The sequence below is a fragment of the Acomys minous genome (genome assembly GCF_964271855.1).
Source record: "Acomys minous genome assembly, chromosome: 2".
NCBI lineage: Eukaryota > Metazoa > Chordata > Mammalia > Rodentia > Muridae > Acomys > Acomys minous.
Genome location: NC_140484.1, coordinates 129,519,826 through 129,542,651, shown reverse-complemented (window position 1 = coordinate 129,542,651; position 22,826 = coordinate 129,519,826). Strand labels below are relative to the sequence as shown.

The following is a 22,826-nucleotide window of genomic DNA, read 5'->3' as shown; positions in this document are numbered from 1 at the left end:
ATTGAACCCAGGTCTTCCAAAAGAGAAGCAATGTTGCTAACCAGCAAGCCATCTCTCCAAGCCCTCATTTCAAATTCTAATCAGGGCTTGACATTAGGGAGAGATGGTAGGGCATGTCAAACTCACTTTATTTAAAAGAACACAGCATAAAAATGCCCATTAAGCTTTGGCGATAAGTGGATCCAATGTTTTAGGCTTTATCACTTATACGGCCCTGGGATAAATTTCTTAGTTTGAGCTGGTTTCTCGGTGAAGTGAATTATAATAAAATCATAGAATTATAATAAAAATTAAATGAAATATAATAAAACCTGCATGGAATTTACTTACTTCATATAAACACACAGTAACATACTTTATTCTCCCTTGCTTCTTAACTTTTACTTCTCCCAATCTATTAGAAAGCTAAAACACACTTAGGACAAAAAGCAAAACTGTAGACAAACTCTTTGTCATTATCAATAATTCCATTTCCTTTGGGGGAACTACTCTGTGTGCAAACACAACACATCCATCATGGCAACCAGGTAGAATACATGCAGTGCTGGGCTGAGAGACTCACTTCTCTAATTTCTGGCCCCACAGTTATTAGTCAAGAGGTAGAAATATGAACTAGGCTACTTCCAGGCTTTTCAATTTGGAGTTCTAAGAACAGAGACCTTGTTGTATGAGTCACAGACATAGGATAACTCGGGGGCTGGAGGGGTGGGAAGAAGGTGGTACGAGCTGATAACAAACTTCTTTCCTATCATCTGGAGAAAGCTTGTCTAAAGGGAAAAAGCAAACCAACCATAGCCAAACAGTGAGAAAGTAGTAAGAGCTTTGAACGCACTAAGTATGATTGTATGCCGAAGGCCACCTGAGTTGTCCTGGTATCTGAAACACTTCTTCCAGTTTTATGAGCTTCCTTACTAACATTCAAAGGCATTCATATTTATTTTTTGTTTGTCTGAGTTGGGTTTTGTCATTATTAATTTAAAGATATTTAAAACCCAAATTTATATTTTGTGTTAGGCTCTCTGTAAGGTGCTTTGTCATCAGTGTCCCATTCAGTCCTCACAGCAGGCCTAATGGGAAAGGCATTGCTGCATACCACAGTAATGCGGACGCCTCTGTAAGCCCAGAGTCAGGATTGCCACTTACGGAAACAAAATTCGTAGCAGAATGAAGGCTTCACACACACCTATCCCACCAACTAAAATACATTCAGACTGTACCACTTAGAGCACAATTAGTTAAATAATCACGGAGGCCTGGGGATGGAACGTACTGTCTAACCACAAAGACACCCAGGGTAGACGAAGCCAGTTTATCAAGAAGCACACAGACAGCTGAATAGAAATTAGGTGCTCCTAGGAGAAAGCAAGGGATGACTTCATGGGGAGCAATCAGTAAGTGTTCACTGCATATTCAACAAGGAAAATTAGAAAGAACATTTTTTAGACTGTCTAGATTTCTGAAGCATCTGATCAATAACTCCTCCTGTTCACATGGCGTCCTGCTGTAAGCTAGCATGGCTTTAGTCTAATTTAAGACTATTGTACTCCAGGGATTAGGTATCTCCTCAGGGAAGTCAGCTAGGTTATCACTGACTCTCGAAGCACTCATTCTGGGTACCAAATTGAAGTGCTGATATGGCAAGAGCAAGAGATCTAAAGATACTTCCTAGACACTCCAACTATGAAGATCTGATTAAACACAAGTCCCTCTTGACTTAATTAAAATGTCCCTGGCTGTTTCTTTGCCTTGGCTTCCTCCTTACTACATGTAAACACGAGATCACAAGAAAATAATGCAAAGCTTGGTGGAACTGTTAACAGTGAGCGAGTTTTCTTTTTTAAAAAACAGAAATTTCTGTTAATGCAATGAGTAGATGATATCATCGCCCAGCACTGGATTGGACGTAAGAGACCTTGCCCTGTCAACTGATCAGCTGCCCCTTGCTTACCTTCAGAGTAAGTGATGGATGACCTCTCATCTTGACTAGTACCAGACTTTCTATGAGCACTATTTCCTGATTGTAAAAATAATGGTGTCACAACCTACCTTATTTGACTTATATGAATATTAAACAGGACTGGCAAGGTTGCTCAGTGGGTAAAGGCACTTGTCACCAAATCTGATGACCTGAGTCCAATCTCAAACATCCACATGGTAGGAGAGAACTGAGTCCCGCAAATTGTCCTCTGACTGCCACATGTACATTATAGCATGAATGTACCCCCTAAATAGGTACAAACATACACACACACACACACACACACACACACACACACACACAGAGAGAGAGAGAGAGAGAGAGAGAGAGAGAGAGAGAGAGAAACATGCACAGACACAAAGTAGAGGGAGAAAAAGAGGGAAGAGGAAATAAATAAAACAAACTTTAAAAAATACTGAATGCAGGAAAGCTATGATTCACATATATTATTTAAGAACAAAGTGACAACCTACAGACTGGGAAAAGATCTTCACCAACCCTACATCTGACAAAGGTCTAATATCCAAAATATATAAAGAACACAAGAAATTAAACACTCCCAAACCAAATAACTCAATTGAGAAATGGGGCTCAGAACTAAACAGAGAATTTTCAACAGAGGAATATCAAATGGCTGAGAAACACTTAAGAAAATGATCAACGTCCTTATCATCAGGCAAATACAAATCAAAACAACTCTGAGATTCCATCTTATACCCATCAGAATGGCTAAAATCAAAAATTCAAGCGACACCACATGCTGGCAAGGATGTGGAGAAAGAGGAACACTCCTTCATTGCTGGTTGGAATACAAACTAGTACAGCCACTTTGGAAATCTATCTGGCGCTATCTCAGAAAACTGGGAATAAGGCTTCCTCAAGACCCAGCTATTCCACTCCTTGGAATATACCCAGAAAATGCTCCACCACACAACAAGAACATTTGCTCAACCATGTTCATAGCTGCCTTATTCATAATAGCCATATCATGGAAACAGCCTAAGTGTTCCTCAATAGAAGAATGGATAAAGAAACTGTAGTACATTTATACTATGGAATACTACTCAGAGCTTAAAAACAAGGATTTCCCAAAATTTGTGGACAAATTGATTGAATTAGAAATGATTATAATGAGTGAGTTAACCCAGAAGCAGAAAGAGTCAAATGGTATATACTCACTTATATCTGGACACTAGCCCAAGGGGCATGTCCCATGAAAGTCTTCACTCACCAGGAAAGTGGGACAGAGGGGGAAGACTTCCTATTGGGACTCTAGGGCAGAGAAGCAAGGGAGAATGGGGAAAGAGAAGAATCCAGAGGGTCCTAGAAACCTACAAGTAGAACATTATGATGGGCAGATCTGGGCCCAGGGGTCCTGCTCAAACTATGGCCCCAGTTAAGGACAATATGGGAAGTAAGCTTCGAACCCCTACTCAGATCTAGCCAATGGACAGGACATTCTCCACAGTTGAGTGGAGAGTGGGGACTGACTTTCACACAAACTCTGGTGCCCCATATTTGACCAGGTCCCCTAGATGGGGAGGCCTGTCGGCACTCAGAGGAAGGATAGCAGGCTACCAAGAAGAGACTTGATACCCTATGAGCATATACAGGGGGATGAGGTCCCCCTCAGTCACAGTCATAGAGGAGGGGAGTAAGGGGAAAATGAGAGGGAGGGAGGAATGGGAGGATACAAGGAATGGGATAACAATTGAGATGTAATATGAATGAAGTAATAAAATATATTTTTAAAAAGTTGAGGTACACTTACTGTTTGAAAAAAGGCTTTATACGAAAGTGTTTAGCTAGAAGCATTCTAAGAACCATGTATACACACGTTATCATTATTCATAAAAATAAACGATTCCTACGGCCTTCCTTGCTTCTTTTCCTACCTTATTCACCCTTACTTCTTTTTAATACCATTTATTCTGGTTAGAGCCTCTAGTGATTCCAACATTATATAGAAGCACACAGACTAGGGAAGTACAGACCAGGGAAGTTAGCCACTGCTGACCTCATACCCACAAGCTGAGACCTTTGACCGACACCATGTCTTCCCCCTAAAAAAGCAGAAGAATCTGTCTGGTTCATCAGAGGGCTGCACCCCACCATCATTCCAGTGATAGGAAAAACAAGGATGACAAGGGTGAGATGTAGACATCATCCCAGACAAATCCCAACTTCTTTATACCTGACCATGTCAATCTGAGCAAGCTTATCAAGATAATTGGAAGAGATTGTACATGGTGAAAGAGTGCCATGTCCACACTCACATCCAAGGTACACCAGAGAGTGAGATGAGGATGGACTACTGCACATGGTATGTACCTCCCAGGCTCAGAATGAAACTGTTGGAGATTAGACCGCTACACCTGATGTTTGTAAAGCCCTTACCAAGGGGGGAAATGAACTTGACTAGCTGAGATGGGTAGCAGTTCATCAACTCACAGAGCAGAACGGCAATCTTTCCAGCTGGGAATTATAGGATTGATTCTGTATTTTAGACCAGAAACCTGAGTTCCAAATGAGTATAATCAGATTTAGAAAGTGATATCATTTAACCTAAACTATCCTGCTTTTACATTTTAAAATGTTAAAAATAAAGTACTTTGAATTATTTAAAAAGTACAGCCAACTCTGCCTTGCTCTTGATCTTAGAGCAACATATTTAATATTTCATGAATAAGAATAATGTTAGCTGTAGGCATTTATAGATTACAAGATGGAGGATATTTCCCTCTACCACTATAGCTAGTATTCTAAGACTTTTATTTTTTTAGATAAAGGTTCATGTAGCCCAAGCTAGCTTCAGATTTGCTGTGTTGCTGAGGATGACCTTAGACTTCTGATCCTCTTCGCCTTTACCTCTCCAGTACTGGAATTAGAGTTCAAAGATATTTTTTTAAAAATTCAAATGCTTTTTTTGTTAATCCAATCTTGCATTCCTTGTACAAATGCCTTACTCACAGTGTGGCAGAGCCAGACTCTGACCCTCCTAATACTGCTACACATGGACAATATGCCACGTATTTGGACCACATGAATGATGAGTAGGTTGACAGTGGATGAGAGGGAACAATGCAGAGGTGACCCTAGGATGACAGAGATGTGTAGAAAATAGGATATAATTTCCTAACCTGCTACAGTCTTCATCCTCCAAAATACCCTCTTAAATTACTGCATCATTTCTTGCAGCAGCTCTTTTTTTTTTGTTTTGTTTACTTTGTACAAGGTCTCACAGTGTAGACCAGACTGGCCTCAAATACACAGAGATCCACCTTCCACTACCTCCTGAGTGCTGGAATTAAGGGTGTGCATCACCGCGCTTGACTGAGTAGCTCTGTATCCACACATCTGCATCTATACCCTGCTTTAGTATTCACTTTATCATTTTTATACTGAGGATTTTCTGTAATGATTTCTCTCAGCTTCAAAAATTAAAGTTGAAAATTTTAATTCCATATATTTGCTTTTAGTTTTTGTTTTTCAAGACAAGGTTTCTCTGTGTATCCTTAGCTGTCTTGGAACTCTCTCTGTTGCCTAGGCTGACCTTGAAATCACAGGGATTCATCTGCCTTGCCTTCCATGTGCTGGGATTAAAGGCATGCGCCATCCCTGCCTGGCTTGTTTTTAGTATTTTAAAAAGAAAGTTTCACTAGACATAGAATCTAGACTGATGACACCACTTGCTGTGTCATCGTCTACGTACTCTATACTTTTATTTTGTCAACTGAGCAATGGGAACACTAACATGCCTATGCTATTAAGATGCCCCGAGGACATGAAATAACTCAAATGAAAGTTCTGATACCATGTCTTACCTCTAGCAAGTATGCAAGGAACACTAAAAGAAAAACAAGTGCAAGCCTACATATTATTTTGCTAGGCATACAAGACAAAAGCCACAGAGCCCAGACTCAAGGACCCTGAAGTGTTTCTTATATACTGAGGCATCTGAAAGTACAATTCTCTTCTGCTAATGGGTAGGATTACAGTGTTCTAAGGTTGTAGGGAAAGTAAGGAAGGTTGAAGGAAGAAAGTGGGGAATAGGAGGGGAGAGGAGAAGAGAAACAGATATTAAATATAATTGCCTAACATACACTAGTAGAACAACCAAATTGAAACCAGGTGAGTCTGACTCCAAAAGCTTTGGATTCAGCTACAGAAGATGTCCAGTCAAGCTAAATATAATCATTTGTCCAAGAATAGTTCCATCATCTTCTCAGTGAAGCATCTGGCTATAAATAGAAAATTCACTGATGAGTCTAAGATTTTGCTGAGGAAAGCAGCTTGGAGAGAAATGTTTCACGCTGTGGGATCTCAAAGCAGGACTACCTTGTCTCTGTGGTTGGCTGTGTCCCAACAAAGCCAGAGTTCCTGGTTTACTTCTTGTCTTTGTCTAGCCCTTAAACTCTGAAACTGAATCTTTATTTTAGATTCATGTCTACGTGTTCTATGTGTTCTCTGTGGAAGTCTATGTATCTTGCTTTCCCGGGGAAGTTTGTCTCGACTCTTCCATCTTTCCCTCTCTGCTTACAGGGGAGGAGACATGCAGAAATATTAATAGTTAACCAGAGGCATATCCGGAGAAAGGTAACGTAGAAGCTTTGACAAGCTTGACAAGGAGAAAGCTGTAGTAGCTTTTTCAGAGAGGGGATAGGCCTTGCCATGCCTCAAACTTCAGTTCACAGAGTCCACCCAAGTCTGATATGGAATATCTGATACAACTTCCATACTATATTTTAAAATGAGTGAGTAAAAAGTCCCCATCAGGTGAATACTGCTTGTGAATTAAGCTCAGTTTGAAAACCAGTGGTTGTCAAAAAAACATAAATCAGGTCCAATTTTTGGTAGATACTATTAGAGACAGACTAATTCCAGCACCCTTCAGTACGTGTAGACATACCGAAAATGAAAATACCAGTATTTATTCTAACTGGAGGCCAGCACTAGAAAACAGTAGCCGCAATCCTCTGTCCATGCTCCTGATGTAACTAGTAGAAGTGGAAACAACATAAAACAACAGAAAGAGCCAGAAGCCCCAAGTTCCAGGTCTGCTGGGAAGCAGCTATGATGCTCTTTATGCTCCAAGTGACTATCTAATAAATAGGTCTGAAGATATACTGAAATGCTCTACAGATGGCAATGTTATATAGACAGATGTAGATATATACAGATAAGTAAGATAGGGGAGACACCTTATAGGTATCAGACACTGTTCTAAGTACTTTGTTGTTATTCTTCTCAACAACTCTGTAGCATAAATATTATTATCCAAATTTTCCAGATGAGAAACTAGAGGTGAAGGAACTTCCCAAAGTCACAAAACTTATAAATGAAAGGGTTGGGCATACAAAGTACACAGATTGGTGCCAGAATCTACATTCCTTACTTCTAAGTTCTGGTCCTGAGAATCCCACCACTGTGAGGTTTCCAATGGGTACTTTATTTCATTAATTAAAAAAAAGTATCAAAATTAGAATCTTTTTTCCTGCCAATAGTATCTTGTAAGCTGCAGTCAGGGCAAGCTGTCTGCACATGGATATAGTTGGTTGCCATTTCTGGTAACGCAGCTACCCAAATACAACTCTGAAAAAGTAATTTATGGGCATTTCAGGGAAGAAGATGAATCTCTATAGATGTTAAGATCTTTTATTAAGATCAAGAAGTATAATTATGGAGCTGGAGAGATGGCTCAGAGGTTAAGAGCACTGTTTGCTCTTTCAAAGGTCCTGAGTTCAATTCCCAGCAACCACATGGTGGCTCACAGCCATCTATAGTGAGATCTGGTGTCCTTTTCTGGTGTCAAGGTGTTTCTAGAGGGCACAAGTTTTGTTCCCATGCCAGGTAGCTCACACCACCTGTAACTCCAGCTCCATGAGATCTAATGTCCTCTTCTGGTCTTTGCAGGCACACACATATGTGGTGTGCATGTATGTGTATCCATAAAAAATATAGGTTATAAAGTATGTCTGCAAAATGGTTCAACAGGTAAAGGCACTTGCTGTCAAGCCAGATAATGAGTTTAATCTTTGGGACCCTCATGATGAAAAGAGAGATCGGACTGCTGAAAGTGGTCCTTTGACACCTACATGTACACCATGGCATGTGCACGGTCTACCACCAATATAAAATAAATAAAATTTTCACAAAACCTAATAAGCAAGTTAAATATCATAAACCCTTTTACATTCCATCTATCAAGAAATTAAAAGACTGTGTTCCTTTTCCTCAAATCAAAAGGGATTTGTGAATCCTTCAACCAGTAAACGGTGGCAAAAGTAACACATAACTTCTAAGGCTGGGCCGTTTTAAAATGAAGTCCTGGCCTAAAGATGCTTGCTCTTGAAGCTCTAAGCCACCATGTAATGAAGTCTGTCTATTTTGAGTGTTTTGAGGAAGCCCAGGCCGCACGTAGAAGACATGTGCAAGTGTATGAGTCAATAGCCCCTGCTCAGCAGCACTTCTGAGTCACTGTAAGCCTGGTAGTAGGTATGTGACTGAAGATACTTTAAGACGATTCTATCACCTAGCTGCTAAGTCATTCCAGGCCACTCACTGTCCCAGCTAAGGCCCTGGGTGCTGGCAAACACAGTAAGTTCTTGCCGTATCGTCTGAATTCCTAACCCACAGAATCTATGCGCAAAATAAAAATGTTTTATGCCACTGAGTTTCAAACACACTTTTGTATGACCAAAGATTTATTATAAAGTAGCTGGGATAATTGACAGAACAACAATTTAAAAAACTGAATTTTCTTCTTCCTGTTCTGCAAAATGGAAACAATGCTAACTTTAGCTGCTTATTTGAGAAACTACAGTTCGAAGTGAAATGTGAATGATATTGCTTTATTTGTTTTTTAGAAATGGCAAAGTCAAGGGCACTCTGGGCCCTGCCTCTTCATTCTATAAAGAAGTCTCTGCATGACGTGGAGGGGGCTAGACGTTTAAGGTGATTGATTAGCCTTACTGAACTGACCTCATACAACTTGCAAATAACCATTTGCAAAGGTTATTTAATAGATGCAACTACCACTACAGAATGTCTTCATACCTTTTGCAAAAGCTGCATTGTAAGACATTTTTACTATAGCAACAAATACCCAAAATGCAACATAGCTGCCGTCTCTTTATAATATAAGGTTGGATTAACAATTACAAGACAGTATACAAATTAGTGATCAATCTAGAGAAAATCTGTGCTTTATCATTTTTTAGGAGAAAAATAAAAGCAAATTCATTGTTTCTATAAAGAAAGAGGTCTAGGAGTACCTAAACCTGCTATTCCACAGCTAGCCCCTTCAAGCAAAGGAAGAACTAAGAAAATCCTAGAGTCAGCGTTTTGTATTCCACCTGAGCTTGATATGTCTTTAGCACTTGCATTCATCGGTGCTAATGAAGATGCAGGACATTTTAAGTCACCGGAAAAGACATTTGTGTATGTTTCAGGAAAAGCAACTGCTGGGTATGTGGAAAAATTTCTTAGAAGAAAAATGAGCCTTGATCCACCTTATCAGGTAGCTGTCATCTGCCGTGATCACTTATTGGGACAGTACCAAACTCTTTGGTAAATCTGACATGCAATAGGTGATGCTGTAATGCAGGACGGTCTTCTTGTTCTTCATTACAGTCTTGTGGTTTCTCCTTTGAAAATAACTTGAAGATGCAAGGGTATACGAGGAAGGAACACAGTACGGAGGCTTCTGCAGGTCTGCATCACACTACAGATTCTCACGAAACATGAAGCCACCACTACTTTATGTTGTTATGGGCTAGCTTCTGTTTTCAGCAGCAGAACCGTAGCATTTTTGTACAACGTGAAGCAATAGAACGTATCTGCTACTCTAGAGACTATGTAAAAACACCCGAAACCCAGAGGGAGAGCCTGAAAACACCGAATTTTAACATTCCTTGTGATTCCAAATCTGAAGAAGTTTCTGGTCACTTCCCATTTTTGAGGTAGGTTGGCCTTTTTGGAAGCTAGGTGTCTGCCCTCCAGGTTGGGCAGGTGTCCTTGCAGAACAGCTTGGCATTGAATTCAAAGCCAGTCTGTTAAACTGCAGGACTCGGAACCAAGACTACTGGCCACTTACATGCTCCTATCCGATTCTGAACTTGATACTGCTAAAACAATGTTACTCAACTCTGGGACTGGAGACACTCTCTCCTGTTAAGATATGGCTCTTCTTAATGTCCTTTCTTTGTGATAGTTTATTTGTGTATACCAGTGCCACTGAGACAGGTGTCACAAGGTACTTTCAGTGTGACTGTTGATAACAGTAGCAAAAAAAAAATCAGATGAATTGGGGACTGACTTTGATGTGAACCTGGTGCCCCATATTTGACCACCTTCCCTTGGTGGGGAGGCCTGGTGGCACTCAAAGAAAGAATAAGCAGGCTACCCAAGATGACACTTGATAGCCTATGACCATATAGTGGGGGAGTAGGTCCCCCTCGGTCATAGACCTAGTGGAGGGGGAATAGGGTGAAAGCGGGAGGGCGAGAGAAATGGGAGAATACAAATGATGGGATAACAATTCAGTTGTAATCTGAATAAATTAATAAAATTAAAATAAAAATTTTTTAAAATTCAGGTGAATTACCAGCAGTTTACAGAATCCTTATTGTTTCCTCAGTTTCTCAGCTTTACTGGTTCTGTGTTTAATGTTTGTTTTCTCATCACTGGGATAAAAAAAAAAATCAGTCTTTGTGAACTTTGCTCTTATGAAGGCTTAATTTTAAGCATCATTTTGCCTAAAATTAGCATTCTGATGCTTTCTAACAAGTATTTTGTAGACTCTTATTTCACAGCAAAATTCCCAAATCTGTACAGAAACGTATAAAATTTGACATATATTGGTACCTGTTTTTGTAAAGAATTTTTGAATTGTGCACAACTCTCTTCTGACATTTAATAAAAATTTATTTTAGCCAAAAAAAGAGAAAAATGGCAAAATCTCCCTGGTCCTCCATGAACAGATACCTTGTGCACAGTCCACACAACTTTCTGGCCATGCTGGATTATTCAAAATCCACCATGGGAATCTGGCTACTCTAGTGGTTCTACAGATAGAAGGGTAGATTTGCATGGTTTCATTTATTTTTTCCTACTCCTCTGCCCTATTTGTCACTTTGGAGAAAGTGAACAGTCTCCCTGATATTCCTTCCCATGCCCATCTGGATTCGAGTTGTTCTGGTATGAGGTATGGGGATGCGGGTAAGGAGCAAAGACCAACAGCTGCTGGCTGCTTTGGAATCTCCTGGACAGAGTTCCCATGGGCCAACCAGAATTGCCTAGATGTTGGAGAATGAGTTTCTTCATTGTGTGGTCTTCAGACCTGAAGAACAGCACTCAGCTCTTTCATCTGTCAGACCATTTTCTAGTCTCCTCTAGTAGTAGCCCTGAGCCCTCTTGGGTGGAAAACTGTCATGAGAGTTCAACACCAGAAATTCCCAAGATCACTAGACCCATCAGACTCTTTCTATACCAATGGTGGGATAATAGCATTCCTGCCCCTACTTGCTCCATTTTGTTCAGATTGGAGTAGGCAGATCTGCAAGTTGCCCACATAAATACATTATTTACCAGGCATTAGTCTTCTCCTTTTCTTGACTAACATAAATATTATGATCCTTAAAAAAAAGATTTTTCTAGTTAAGATTAATTACTATAAATGAAATTTGTAATTCACAGGGTAATAAGGCCTTTGATGCATTGTAATAAATAGACTTATTCAGAAAAGGTAGGTAGAGTTTTGGTTTCCATGATTTCTCTTCAATGCTAGACATAATTAAAAAATACTTTAAAATTTCATTGATTGCTGCTGATCTTGAACATATTTTCATGTATTGTTAACTTATGCTTTTAAAGGAATTGCTTGTTTAAATGTTAGATACTCTACGAAATAAATAGATAATGATGTTAGGGAGCAATTTGGGTGCCATGGACAAGAAAACTTGAGATAACCTGAAGTTGGTATGATAGCACATACTCATAATCCTAGCACTCAGGTAGTTGATACAAGGGGGATCAGGAGTTCAAAGCCATCCTCATACACTCATCGAGTTCAAAACTATCTGGAAAACACATGATTCTGTATCCAAAAGAGAAAATAAAAATAACTTGAACAGAGACACTCCTGCAGTTCAGAAGGAATGTGTGAGTAATCTGACCAGATGTGCCTATTAATTTAGTGGCTTTCTTTTGAGTGTTTTCAATTGTGATTGTGTAGATTTCCCTCATGTGGCACTTTGATTGATTCAGTTTGGAGTCCTACCTCAAATGTCACCAACTTCTGATTTTTTTTCCCCTGGAGAGATGCCTTCCCACTAGACCTGGCATCCCTGTGTGCAGCTCTTAGGAAACTACAAAGTGACTGTGGTTTTAGATGTCTTTTCCTTTACACAGACTCCCCAAGGCTAGTCATATTTTCTTTCTGGCCCAGTCAGAATAGGAAATTAAAGTTCAGAAATGCAAAAACAATTTACTCAATCCCACACAACAATGGGAGGTTTGGATTCCAATACAGGACTAACTTCAGAGGCCATGTTTCTGTTTTTGTTTTTTTACAGTTATGTGAGGATTTCTCCAAATAGAATTTGATAACATGTATCTTTAGCATTTGAAAATTCACTTGGATTTTTTCATATTCAGCAATAAAGAATAATGAAATAATTTTTGCTGAAAAATGAATGAAACTGGAGATCATCTTACAAGTGAAAAGGATTCAGAAAAACAAATGCCACATTTTCTTTAAGGGTCCTAGTATTTTTTTTATAGATGTACAAAACCATGTATATATGTTTATGTCATAAAAGTATAATGGGTTATGAAAGGGAGAAAACAAATGGGGAACTGGGAAAGAGAATGGGACCTAACATGACGGAACAGGAGGGAATGACTACTCTCAACACCTAAGGAACTACATGAGGCTCAGCACTGTCTGAAGAATATAGACCAATAAATGGATTTTGGTCTGGAAGCTTTATCTCAAGAGTGATTTTATAAATATACAAGCATAGGCTTGAGTGTGTGAATGATCATCTTAGCGGTGAATGCTGCTTCTTGCTAGCCAGCACTGCATTTTAAAACTTGCAGATATGAAGTGCTAAGTTCTTTACTTTTCATATAGTAATAATCTAGTAAGAAAGAGCAAAAAGGGACAGTATGTAATCAATATGACCACAGCAATTAAAAGCCAATGTATCAACATTTCACTGTGCTTTAAAATGTAAGTTCGCCTGGTCTACAAAGCAAGTCCAGGACAGCCGAGGCTACATAGAGAAATCCTGTGTAAAATAAAACAAAACAAAAAACAAGAACAAACAAACAAACAACCCCTCCCCCCAAAACCGTAAGTTCATGTGGAGAAGAAACAATGGGGGCAGAGGACAGTCAGACTCTATAGGAAGAAGGGCCAGGGAAACAGCTATAGTTACATATGTAGTTTGTAATAAAATCATCAAATGCCAATACCATGAAATGCTGCAGCACTTAGAAACTCAAAATAGCTGTGGATACCTGTGCAAGATAATCCAGTTGACACTCTAGAATGGGAGAGGAAGGGTTGCACGAGCCTACCCTTAACAAAAGAAGCATGGAAGGGGACTGGCTTCTGGGGGAAGGAGAGTCAGTATCCCTAGTAGGTCAGCCACAGTCCAGTTGATGGCCCCACACCTGGGAGCATATTGAAACGCACAAGTGGAATCTATGGCTTGTGGGTTTTTTTGTTTTTTTGTAAGACAAAAGAAGACAATACGTTGAAGGGGTTAGAGAGGTGGAAATGGATCTGGGAGGAATTAGGTGGAGGTAAATAGGATCAAAATAGATTATATGAAATTATCAAAGAATTATTAAAATATACATGTTTTAAAAGGAGCACAAAATGGATAAAGTGATCTTTAATTGCATAAAATTTAAAAGTTCCATGTTAATGCCATTCTACTTATACAATCATTAAAATGTCATGCCTTACTGGGAATGGTGGTAAATATCTTTAATCTCAGAATTAAATATTACAAATATTGTAAGATATAACAAATATTATACAGTACTCAGGAGGCAGAGGCAGGTGGACCTCTATAAGTATGAGGCCAGGCCAGTCCAGTCTACACAGTGAGTTCCAGGCTAGCCAAGGCTGTATAACCTTGTCTCAAACAAACAAAACAGCCATGTCTTAGAAGACTATTTTATGACACAAATATTTTTAGTATACTAACTTAAGATAATACACAGGATGAACTGTCTTTCACATTTTGTAAACTATTCAAATATATAAATACAGAAAAATAGACAAAAGGGGTACACTTAAAATTTGTGTGCTCAATGTTCCAAGTGCTGTAAATACTGTTACATTTTTGTCATCTATATTTACAATAATTTCATTATAGGAATAAAATTTGAGTGTCACCAAAAAACATATATTAGTTACACATAAAAATAAATGTTGTTACATTTTGTATGTATATATAATGTATTTTGATCATATTCACTTCCCTTTTTTATCCTCTTTTGTTCCTCTCCCACTCCTGTGGCTCTCCTTCCTCTTCCCAAGTAGATTTCCTTTCACGTGTGTGTGTGTGTGTGTGTGTGTGTGTGTGTGTGTGTGTGTGTGTGTCCCAGTGAATTTTATTAGAGTTGGTTACAGGAGCATGGTAAGCTTGGGCATCTTATCAATAGCTACACCACTGAAGAAAATGTTTTCTCCTCTTCCTCCTCCCCCTCCTCCTCCTCTTCTTCCTCCTCTAGCAACCATTAACTGTCTATAGATCCTCCTGTTTGATTTTGAGATCGAATCTCACCCATGTTGTCTAGGCTCCAACCCAGCCAGGCAGGGAGCTAGGGCTAGAAGGCATATGCCACCATGTGTGTCATAAAAACAAACAAACAAACAAACAAACTAATTTTTAAAAGCTCATCCTGTGAAAGCTTACAGAACCTGTAGCTAGAACAATTTTGCTTTCAATTCAGTTCCTGTTCCACTTGTTTCTTTAAAATCAATTAATTGCCTGTATGCAAGGGGACAAGGACATGTGCATGCCACAGCACTTGGACAACCTGAGGGAGGCCGTTCTTTCCGTTTACCATGTGGGTTCTGGAGATCAAACTCAAGTCATCAGGCTTGGTAGCAAGCTTTTACCCACTGAGCCATCTTACCAGCCCCCCTCCCCAGTTCTTTCTTATTCAAGGAAATGTCATTAACCCTAATGTTTGCTCAAAACTTTACAGAATAAAGAACTTGGCTGTGCAAACTACCATAGCTCCAACTAAATACTTCAATACTTCTCTGTGCTAGACATAGTGCTCAGATTTCTTTTGCACAGTATCCTGGTAAATTCTCAAATTCAATGGAATAAGCAGCATCAGCCTCATTCCAGTTGTACATGCAATAAAGTAGGAAGCAGAGAAGGAAATAATCCAACAATTCAAAGACCTTTGAAACACTGAGGCAGATCTTCTGAAGACAGTGCCAACATACACTGACATTTCACACTGAAAAAGTGGCAATCTGTGAGGCTACTGACTAAGAGGGACGCTCTTCACCATCTCGGCTTCTATAGAGCATCTCTCCTTAGCTCGCCATTTACCTTTTAAAGCCTTTTCTGCTTTCCTCTATGGACTTGACAACCCCTTTCTAGATGGATTTACTGTTTCCTAATTTCATATTCATGGCCTCTGTCATCGTACATACCATATCGGTCCCAAAACTCTTGTCATTTCCTATACCTAGAGCTCTCTGTCTTTATAGTTTGTTTCCTCAACTACATAACTCCATATAAGGGCAGCATTCTGCTTCTCATGTGCATTTTTCTTCTCTCCAGTCTGCAAATTCATTGAAGGTAGGGTTAAACACTGATTTATTACATTAGAAAGGGAAAGAATGTGACATATACTCTATTTACAGCTTTCAAAATTAATTTGGATGCTGGCAAATGTCTGCTTTAGCCTTCTGCACACTTTGCGGTAGCACCAGGTTATCATGTTCCAGCACTTCCTATGATCTAGAGAAAGACCAGCCAGAGATAGAAAGCAATCCCAAAGACATTTCACTAGTTGAAGGAACAGACGTGCGTTCTAGCTTTGTGTAAAGTTGCTGCCTCTGGTTCTCTGCTGTTGATGAGTTAAGGCTATGGAGATTCTGTTCTGCATTTTCTCTTGAATTAGAAATATCAGCAATAAGGTAAAGTAATACTAGCAAGATTCCTAACCCCTACCAAATGGAGATTTTAAAAAATAATTTTGTTATTATCTTATGTGCATAGGTGTTTTTGTTTGCATGTATGTCTGTATACTATGTATATGCCTGGTGAGCATAGAGGCCGTAAGAGGGTATCAGACCACATGGAACTGGAATTACAGATAGTTGTGAGGGTGCTGGAAATTGAACCCAGAAGTATGTGTTTTGGTTTTTTCAAGACAGGGTTTCTCTGTGGCCTTGGCTGTCCTGAACTCACTTTGAAGACCACACTGACCTCCAACTCACAGAGATCAGCCTGCCTCTACCTCTCTGAGTGCTAGGATTACATGCTTGTGCCACCACACCAAGCTGAATTTGTGTTTTTTTTAACTGTGGTAAAGTACACAGAATATAAAGTCTTGGCCATCTTGACCATTTTACGTGGTTAGGTAGTAAATGAAATACCTTGAGCTGGCCTTAAGGAAATTCACATTGTGTGTCACCATTACTACCATCCTCCATATTCAACATTCTTTCAACTTTTATCGCTGAACTTCGAATCCACTGCACAATAGCTCCTTACAGTTTCTATTCTCAGCCCTTCCTAATCACTTTCTTTCCATCACCAATATAGATAAGTTATGAAAATGGTCATGTGATATTTGCCCTTTGTGAGCAGCTTATTTATAATATCATCAAAGTTTATGCATTTTGTAGCATAGCCATGTTTCAATACTTTAAGACTATTATTCTTTTGTATGCAAAAAGTACTTTTTTTTTCAAGACAGGGTTCCTATGTGTAGCCTTGACTCTCCTGGACTCACTTTTTAGACCAAGCTGGCCTTGAACTCACAGTGATCCGCCTGCCTCTGCCTCCCAAGTGCTGGGATTAAAGATGTGTGCTACCACACCCGGCCTAAAAATTACATTTTTAAAACCTATTCATTCACTGATTAACCTATGGATTACTTGTACATGAGAGAATATGACATAATGTTAGTGACAACCTGATCTACAGAGTGAGTTCCAGGACAGCTAAAGCTACACAGAGAAATCCTGTCTCGAAAAACCAAGTAAACAAATAAATAAACTAATACAACCCTCAAAGAGAATTTATAGCACTAAATGTATATATTAATGCTAGAGAAAAAGTCTCAAGTTAGTAATTTAAGCTCCCACATTAAAAGAGAAACTTATAGAAGTAATATATATCAAATGCTACCAGAAAAGGGTTATAATAAGTAATAGAAACCGATGAAATTGTAAACATAAAAGCAATAGATAAAATGAGTGAGATAAGCAGCTGGTCCTTTAAAAATGTCAATAAGGTCGGCATGGTAGTAACCTTTAACCCTTGGTGGGTTGATCATGCTCCAGTGCCAGGCTACACAGTCAAGATTATATGGTTAACATAAATTAGACTTGATGAGATTGGGCGTGAGAACAGGACACAATGATGGGTGGGTAGGGAAGTGGCTGGATCTGGGAAGAGTTGGGGGAAGGGTAAATATACCAAAATACATTGTACAAATTTCTCAGAGAACTAATTAAAAAATTACCAAAAATGGAAATAATTGTCTATGTAGGTAGGACAGAATTTGTGCCGAAGTATTGTTAGTAGAATTAGCTCTGACAGTGGGGACTCTTATCCACTCTGAGAAGGAAATTGTAAACACTGAGTTAGGTCTGGAAATTTGACTGTGATTTGTGCACATGCTCATACTCTGATCAATTTTCTTTATGACAAGAAGGGAAGGTCATCAGCAAACACTGAAGGGATGGGCCAGTTAACTAATCCAAAGCCAGGAATTCACATATTTAATAATGATAATGAAAGAAGAACAAACAGTTACTGTTTGCTTCCTGCAGCTGTTCATCAGAACCAACACAACTTTCTTCACATAAACCACCAGGGGGCAGTGTTGTAACCAATCTTCTTTTCCCTCATATCTTGTAACACTAAGAAATTATAATAAACTATAATGCATTGCATGCTGTAAATCTTCCGTCCACAGAAGTACTGCTTAATATTTAAATACCTGTATTCCCGTGTTCTCATGCATGTGTAAACTCACATACATACATGGGGATGATGCCGTTTCTTTTGTCTACCTCTCAGTGTAACCATGTGCTACACCAAGGGTAATACTCAGTATATCCCTTTCCTCCTCAATTTCCTTAGGACACACAACAAATACTTTCTAGATAATTTGTTCTTTCTTATGCTTAATCAACTAGAAAATCCAATGAAATTTTAAGAAAATCCTAAGAACAAAACCCTGGTGCCCGATGGGTTGGTATACGCCTTCAATATCAGCACTTGGGAGGCAAAGCCAAAAGCTTACCCCAAATTCAAGGCTAGCCTGGGTTACACAGTGAGCTTACCCCAAATTCAAGGCTAGCTTGGGTTACACAGTGAATTCTAGACCAGCTGGACTACAGAGAGAGAGCCCATCACAAAACAAAACAACACAACAATTCCCTGACAACACAGCATCTTCCAAGTTCTATGTTTCCCTATTGCTTACATTTCATTTCTCTACAAATTAGTTATGGTTTCAAAGTAGCCTTAAATTGCCATGTATTGAATAAGCTCTTTCTCCCTTATATCTGTTTCTTGATGCATCTTTAAAATGAAAAAAAAAAAAGTCAACCTACAATACCACATGACTGTTATGTATACCAGTCACAACAGCTACTTAGGGGTTATGTACGGAGCAGCCAGGCTGGGAAATACCTCCAAATTTGAGCCTAATTAATTTGGGCTTAAAACAGTTGTGGAGATTTCCAAAGGAAAAGTAAACGTAGGGCTGGGGCTTCCAGTGATAGATCTTTCCCCCCACCTGTCAAGAATCAGCAAGACCTTGAGTTCATAGACAGGGCCTTGAGTTTGATGCCTAGTATGCGCGCGCCTGTGTGTGTAAAAGCCAACTGTTTCCTCCAGAAATGTAGTGGATATAGAAGAAGGCTGTACTCTGGGAGCATAGGTGACTCGGATTGGCTGTTTCAGGCAGGAGGACTGGACTTCTACAAATGGGACAGGCTTCCAGTCACACCAAGCTTGCTGTGTCAGATGCCTTAGGGGTTAGAGCCAAAGGGAATGTGTGAAAGAGGGAGGCTGAGGTCATCAGAGGACCCAAGAGTGTTAAGCAGTTTAAATGAGTAAAATCTGCGTTTGACACAAGCCTCCAAACTTGGGTATTTTGAGCTAAAGCTGTTCTAAAAAATATTCAAGAGCTAGGTCAGAGAGAGAATCTACACAGATGCAGTCATGGGTCAAAGTAGCAACAGTATCAACTCTTTTGCTAGTTGTTTCAAAAACAAAGTTTCAAAGCTGTCTAAAGTAGTATTGATTTTGTTTTTTTCAGATTCAAGGATGACCTGAACTTCTAATACTCCCTTCTTCTCCTCCTCCTGGGAATTCTGGGATTACAGACTTGTGCCACCCAGCACTGTTTATGAAGTGCTTGGATAAAACCCAGAACATCTTGTATGCTAAGCAAGAATTCTACCAACTATGCTACATTCCCTTATAATATGAAATTGCAGTAAAAAACAAAACAAAACACGACACTATTTCACTGGCTGATCCTGTAGTCTGTAGTCTGTGGTGGCCTTGAGCTCACAAAGTTGCCAAGGACGTTCTTGAACTCTTGATACTCCTGCCTCCAGCTTTCAGGTGTTGGGATTACACCTCACCACCACCACCACCACCACCACCACCACCCACACGAAGCTTCCCCCCCCCCATCTCTTTGGTTTGTTTTTTGTTTGTTTTTTGAGACAGGGTTTCTATAAGTAACAGCCCTGGCTGTCCTGGAACTCTTTCTGTAGACCAGGCCTGCCTCTACCACCCTAGTACTGGGATTAAAAGTCATGCGCCACCACATCCAGTTTCCCCTAATTTTCTTAATTATTATTATTGTGTATGTAAGAGAGACTGTGTGGCAAACATACATGGACACCACAGCATGTATGTGAAAGTCAGAACTTTTCTTCCATCTTTATGTGGGTTCTAGGGGATCAAATTAAGTCTTCAGGCTCGAGGGACAAGCACTTTTACCCACTGAGCCATCTTGGAGTTGTGCACATGCATGAGCGTGTGCGTGTGCGTGCGCGTGTGCGCTGTTTGGTATGCAAAAGGGAGACAGGGTCTCATGTAGCTTAAGCTAGCCTAGAAAATGGCTGGCTTTGAACCTGCGATCCTCCTGTCTCTGTCTCCAAAATGCAAGTGCTGGCAATTGCAGGCCTAACCTACAGCAACAGGCAAACAAAACACAAGCCCTCTTTGTAATTAAAATCTTTTACCCACATCAAAACACCCAAAATAAGCTTTAAAGTTTAAAGACCCCCTACTATATTACTGTATGCCAAATCTCTGTCCACTTTCAAAAGCCACGCACTAAATCCTTAGATTCCCCCTACCCCCACGCAAATGACCTAAGTCAGAGCCTGATTTCATTGACACACTTGCGCTCCCAACAACAACACTTCCTTTGAAAAACAGAATGTCACTTCCTCAGTCCAGAGGCCAGAAGTCCCCTGATTCTGATCTGGGGAGCAGAGACAGGAAACTCTGGTAAGCTTCTGTCCCCCATGGCCAGCCACTGTGTAGCTGACAGAGAGAGGGCAGGGTCTGTTGGGAGCTCCCTTGATGCACTGCAGCTGGAAGCAACCGCTCACTTCCAGGCTGTGGGAGTGATTTCTCAGAGTCCAGCACTCCCAGTCAGCATAACAAGGACGTTTCTTGGCAAGTGAAGAGGGAGAAGATGCGAGAACCTTCTCACTCCTTTAACGGACTTTCCGTTTCTAAACTCCTCAGACTACCCCAATCTCAGATCCTGGCACCACTTTGTTCTTCTCTGACCTCGCTAGGCAAGGAGGGGGTGCCCTTCCCTCAATTACCAGCTTCTCACCTAGAAGGGACAGCCTGTCCCGGCAATTTCAGTAAACACTGTCCGTTAGCACCACCGAACAATTCAGAACCGTGGTCTTTTCAGACCCCAGACACCAAAGGCTACACAACACAAAACTCTGGCCAGTTATAGCGGACCAAACTGCAGTGTCACTCCATGGGGCGGCGGACCGCGCGCGGTGGTGGTGGCGGTGGTGGCGGTGGTGGTGGTGGGGATGTGAGAGACAGTCGGAATAATGGGAAAGAAGGGGGACAAACAAATGAGTCACTTAATACAAGCGCTGCACATGCCGCTGACGCTGCCCGTGATGCAGCGGCGGTGGACTGGAAGGAAGCCGGCAGCCACCAAGGAGGGGCGGGAGAGAAAGGGATCCGGAGAGGGGCGCGGCGCCTCGCCCTTTGTGGGCCCGGAGCCGCGCGGCCCCTCCGCCTATCCTCCTGCTCGGGGTGACTCGGCCCCTTCGGCCCCGGGCGTCAACTCTCCGGGTCGCCCAGAACAATCGCTACAAACTTCGGCACGGCGGGCGCGGAGTTCGCGGGGAGGCCGGCGGCGAGCGGCGGCCGCGGCGGAGCAGCAGCCCCGACCTGCGCCCCGCCCCTCGGCGGCGCACCTGTGACAGGTGTGCGGCGCCCCACTCGCGCCCCGCCGCTCTTGCCCTCGGAGGCCGCGGGGACCCGGCCCGTCGCGCCCGGCCTCTCTCAGCGCCCCCCACCTCAGAGGCCGCGGGACGCCCCACCCCACCCCACCCCGTCCGTCCGTCCGTCCGTCCGTCCGCTGGGCCGCGCCCGCTCGCCTCACTCACATAGCGCCTCAACTTCTTCTCGGGAGGCGATTTCCTCAACCAGCCGGTGCACACCACGTCGTCGCCGCCGCCGCAGCCGCCGCCGCCGCTCATGTCGCCGGCTGACTGGAGCCCGCCGCCGGCTCGCGCGGACAAGGGCGCGGGCGCGGGCTGCTGGGTCAGCCGGCAGCCGGTGCGCAGCTCGCGCGGGAGGGGAGGGGCCGGGCAGCCCAGGGCGAGGACGAGGCTGCGCGCGGGCCCGGCTGCTGCGCGCGCTCGAGTCCACCCCTCCTACCCTCCCTCCGCCCCCCCCCGCCCCCCCCCCCGCCCGCGGATCGCCCCCCCCACCACGGCCCGCGCGCGCGCCCCCGCGCACACACGGCCCAGCCCCACCAGGGCGCCTCGGCAGGCGAGCGCTCGCCACGCCCACAGCCCCGCGCGGTCCCTGAGGGCAGCCGGCGCCGCGGCCAGCTACCCAGGCTTCCCACCCGACAGGCCTGGCTGGAGGCCGTGAGTCGAGCGGAGAGCTGCGGCCGGTCAGCGCGCCCTCAGGGTCTTGGTTGGTGTTGTTTTTCCCTCAGCCTCGAGCTGCAGGCGGGGTCGTGAAGACCTGTGGGCTGGCGCTGGTGCTAGGGCGAGTGAAGGAGAGAGGCTGTCCACCCTAGATCAAACGTCGACCCTGTCCTCTCCCCCCTCCCCGCCACCCCCACCCCCCACCCCCCACCGGCTAGGGTCGTGTGGGAAGGAGATCCAAGGGCTGCTCCAGTTTCCTGTCCATTCCCACAGTTTCAGGTTTCAGTAAGTCTGATTCTGACTGAAATGGGTGTCCTGCTTCGCTGCAAGTTAACTCTCACAGCTCTAGGACGGAGAAGAAGGAAACAAGGCCTACTATGTGCCCGGGGCGGGGGGGTGGGTGGGGGGGGCTTTTGCATTCATTGTTCACGGTGATTATCTCCACTAACCTACAAATTG

At 42.2% G+C, this 22,826-nt stretch overlaps 1 protein-coding gene and 1 pseudogene across 2 annotated transcripts in view; one reads left to right on the top strand and one right to left on the bottom strand.

Annotated features, from left to right (window-relative positions):
* Positions 1-22,148, bottom strand: part of GAB2 (GRB2 associated binding protein 2) — a 140,132-nt gene extending 117,984 nt beyond the window's left edge. The window contains exon 1 of the mRNA XM_084774180.1: positions 21,876-22,148. Coding sequence (XP_084630306.1) covers positions 21,876-21,968 — 93 coding nt within the window. The 5' untranslated portion in view covers positions 21,969-22,148. The remainder of the gene's footprint in view (positions 1-21,875) is intronic.
* Positions 4,225-13,394, top strand: LOC311591874 (polycomb group RING finger protein 6-like; annotated as a pseudogene). Its single transcript has 2 exons — positions 4,225-4,301; positions 8,945-13,394. The product of its transcript is annotated as a polycomb group RING finger protein 6-like (transcript).
* Positions 22,149-22,826: the final 678 nt, after the last annotated feature.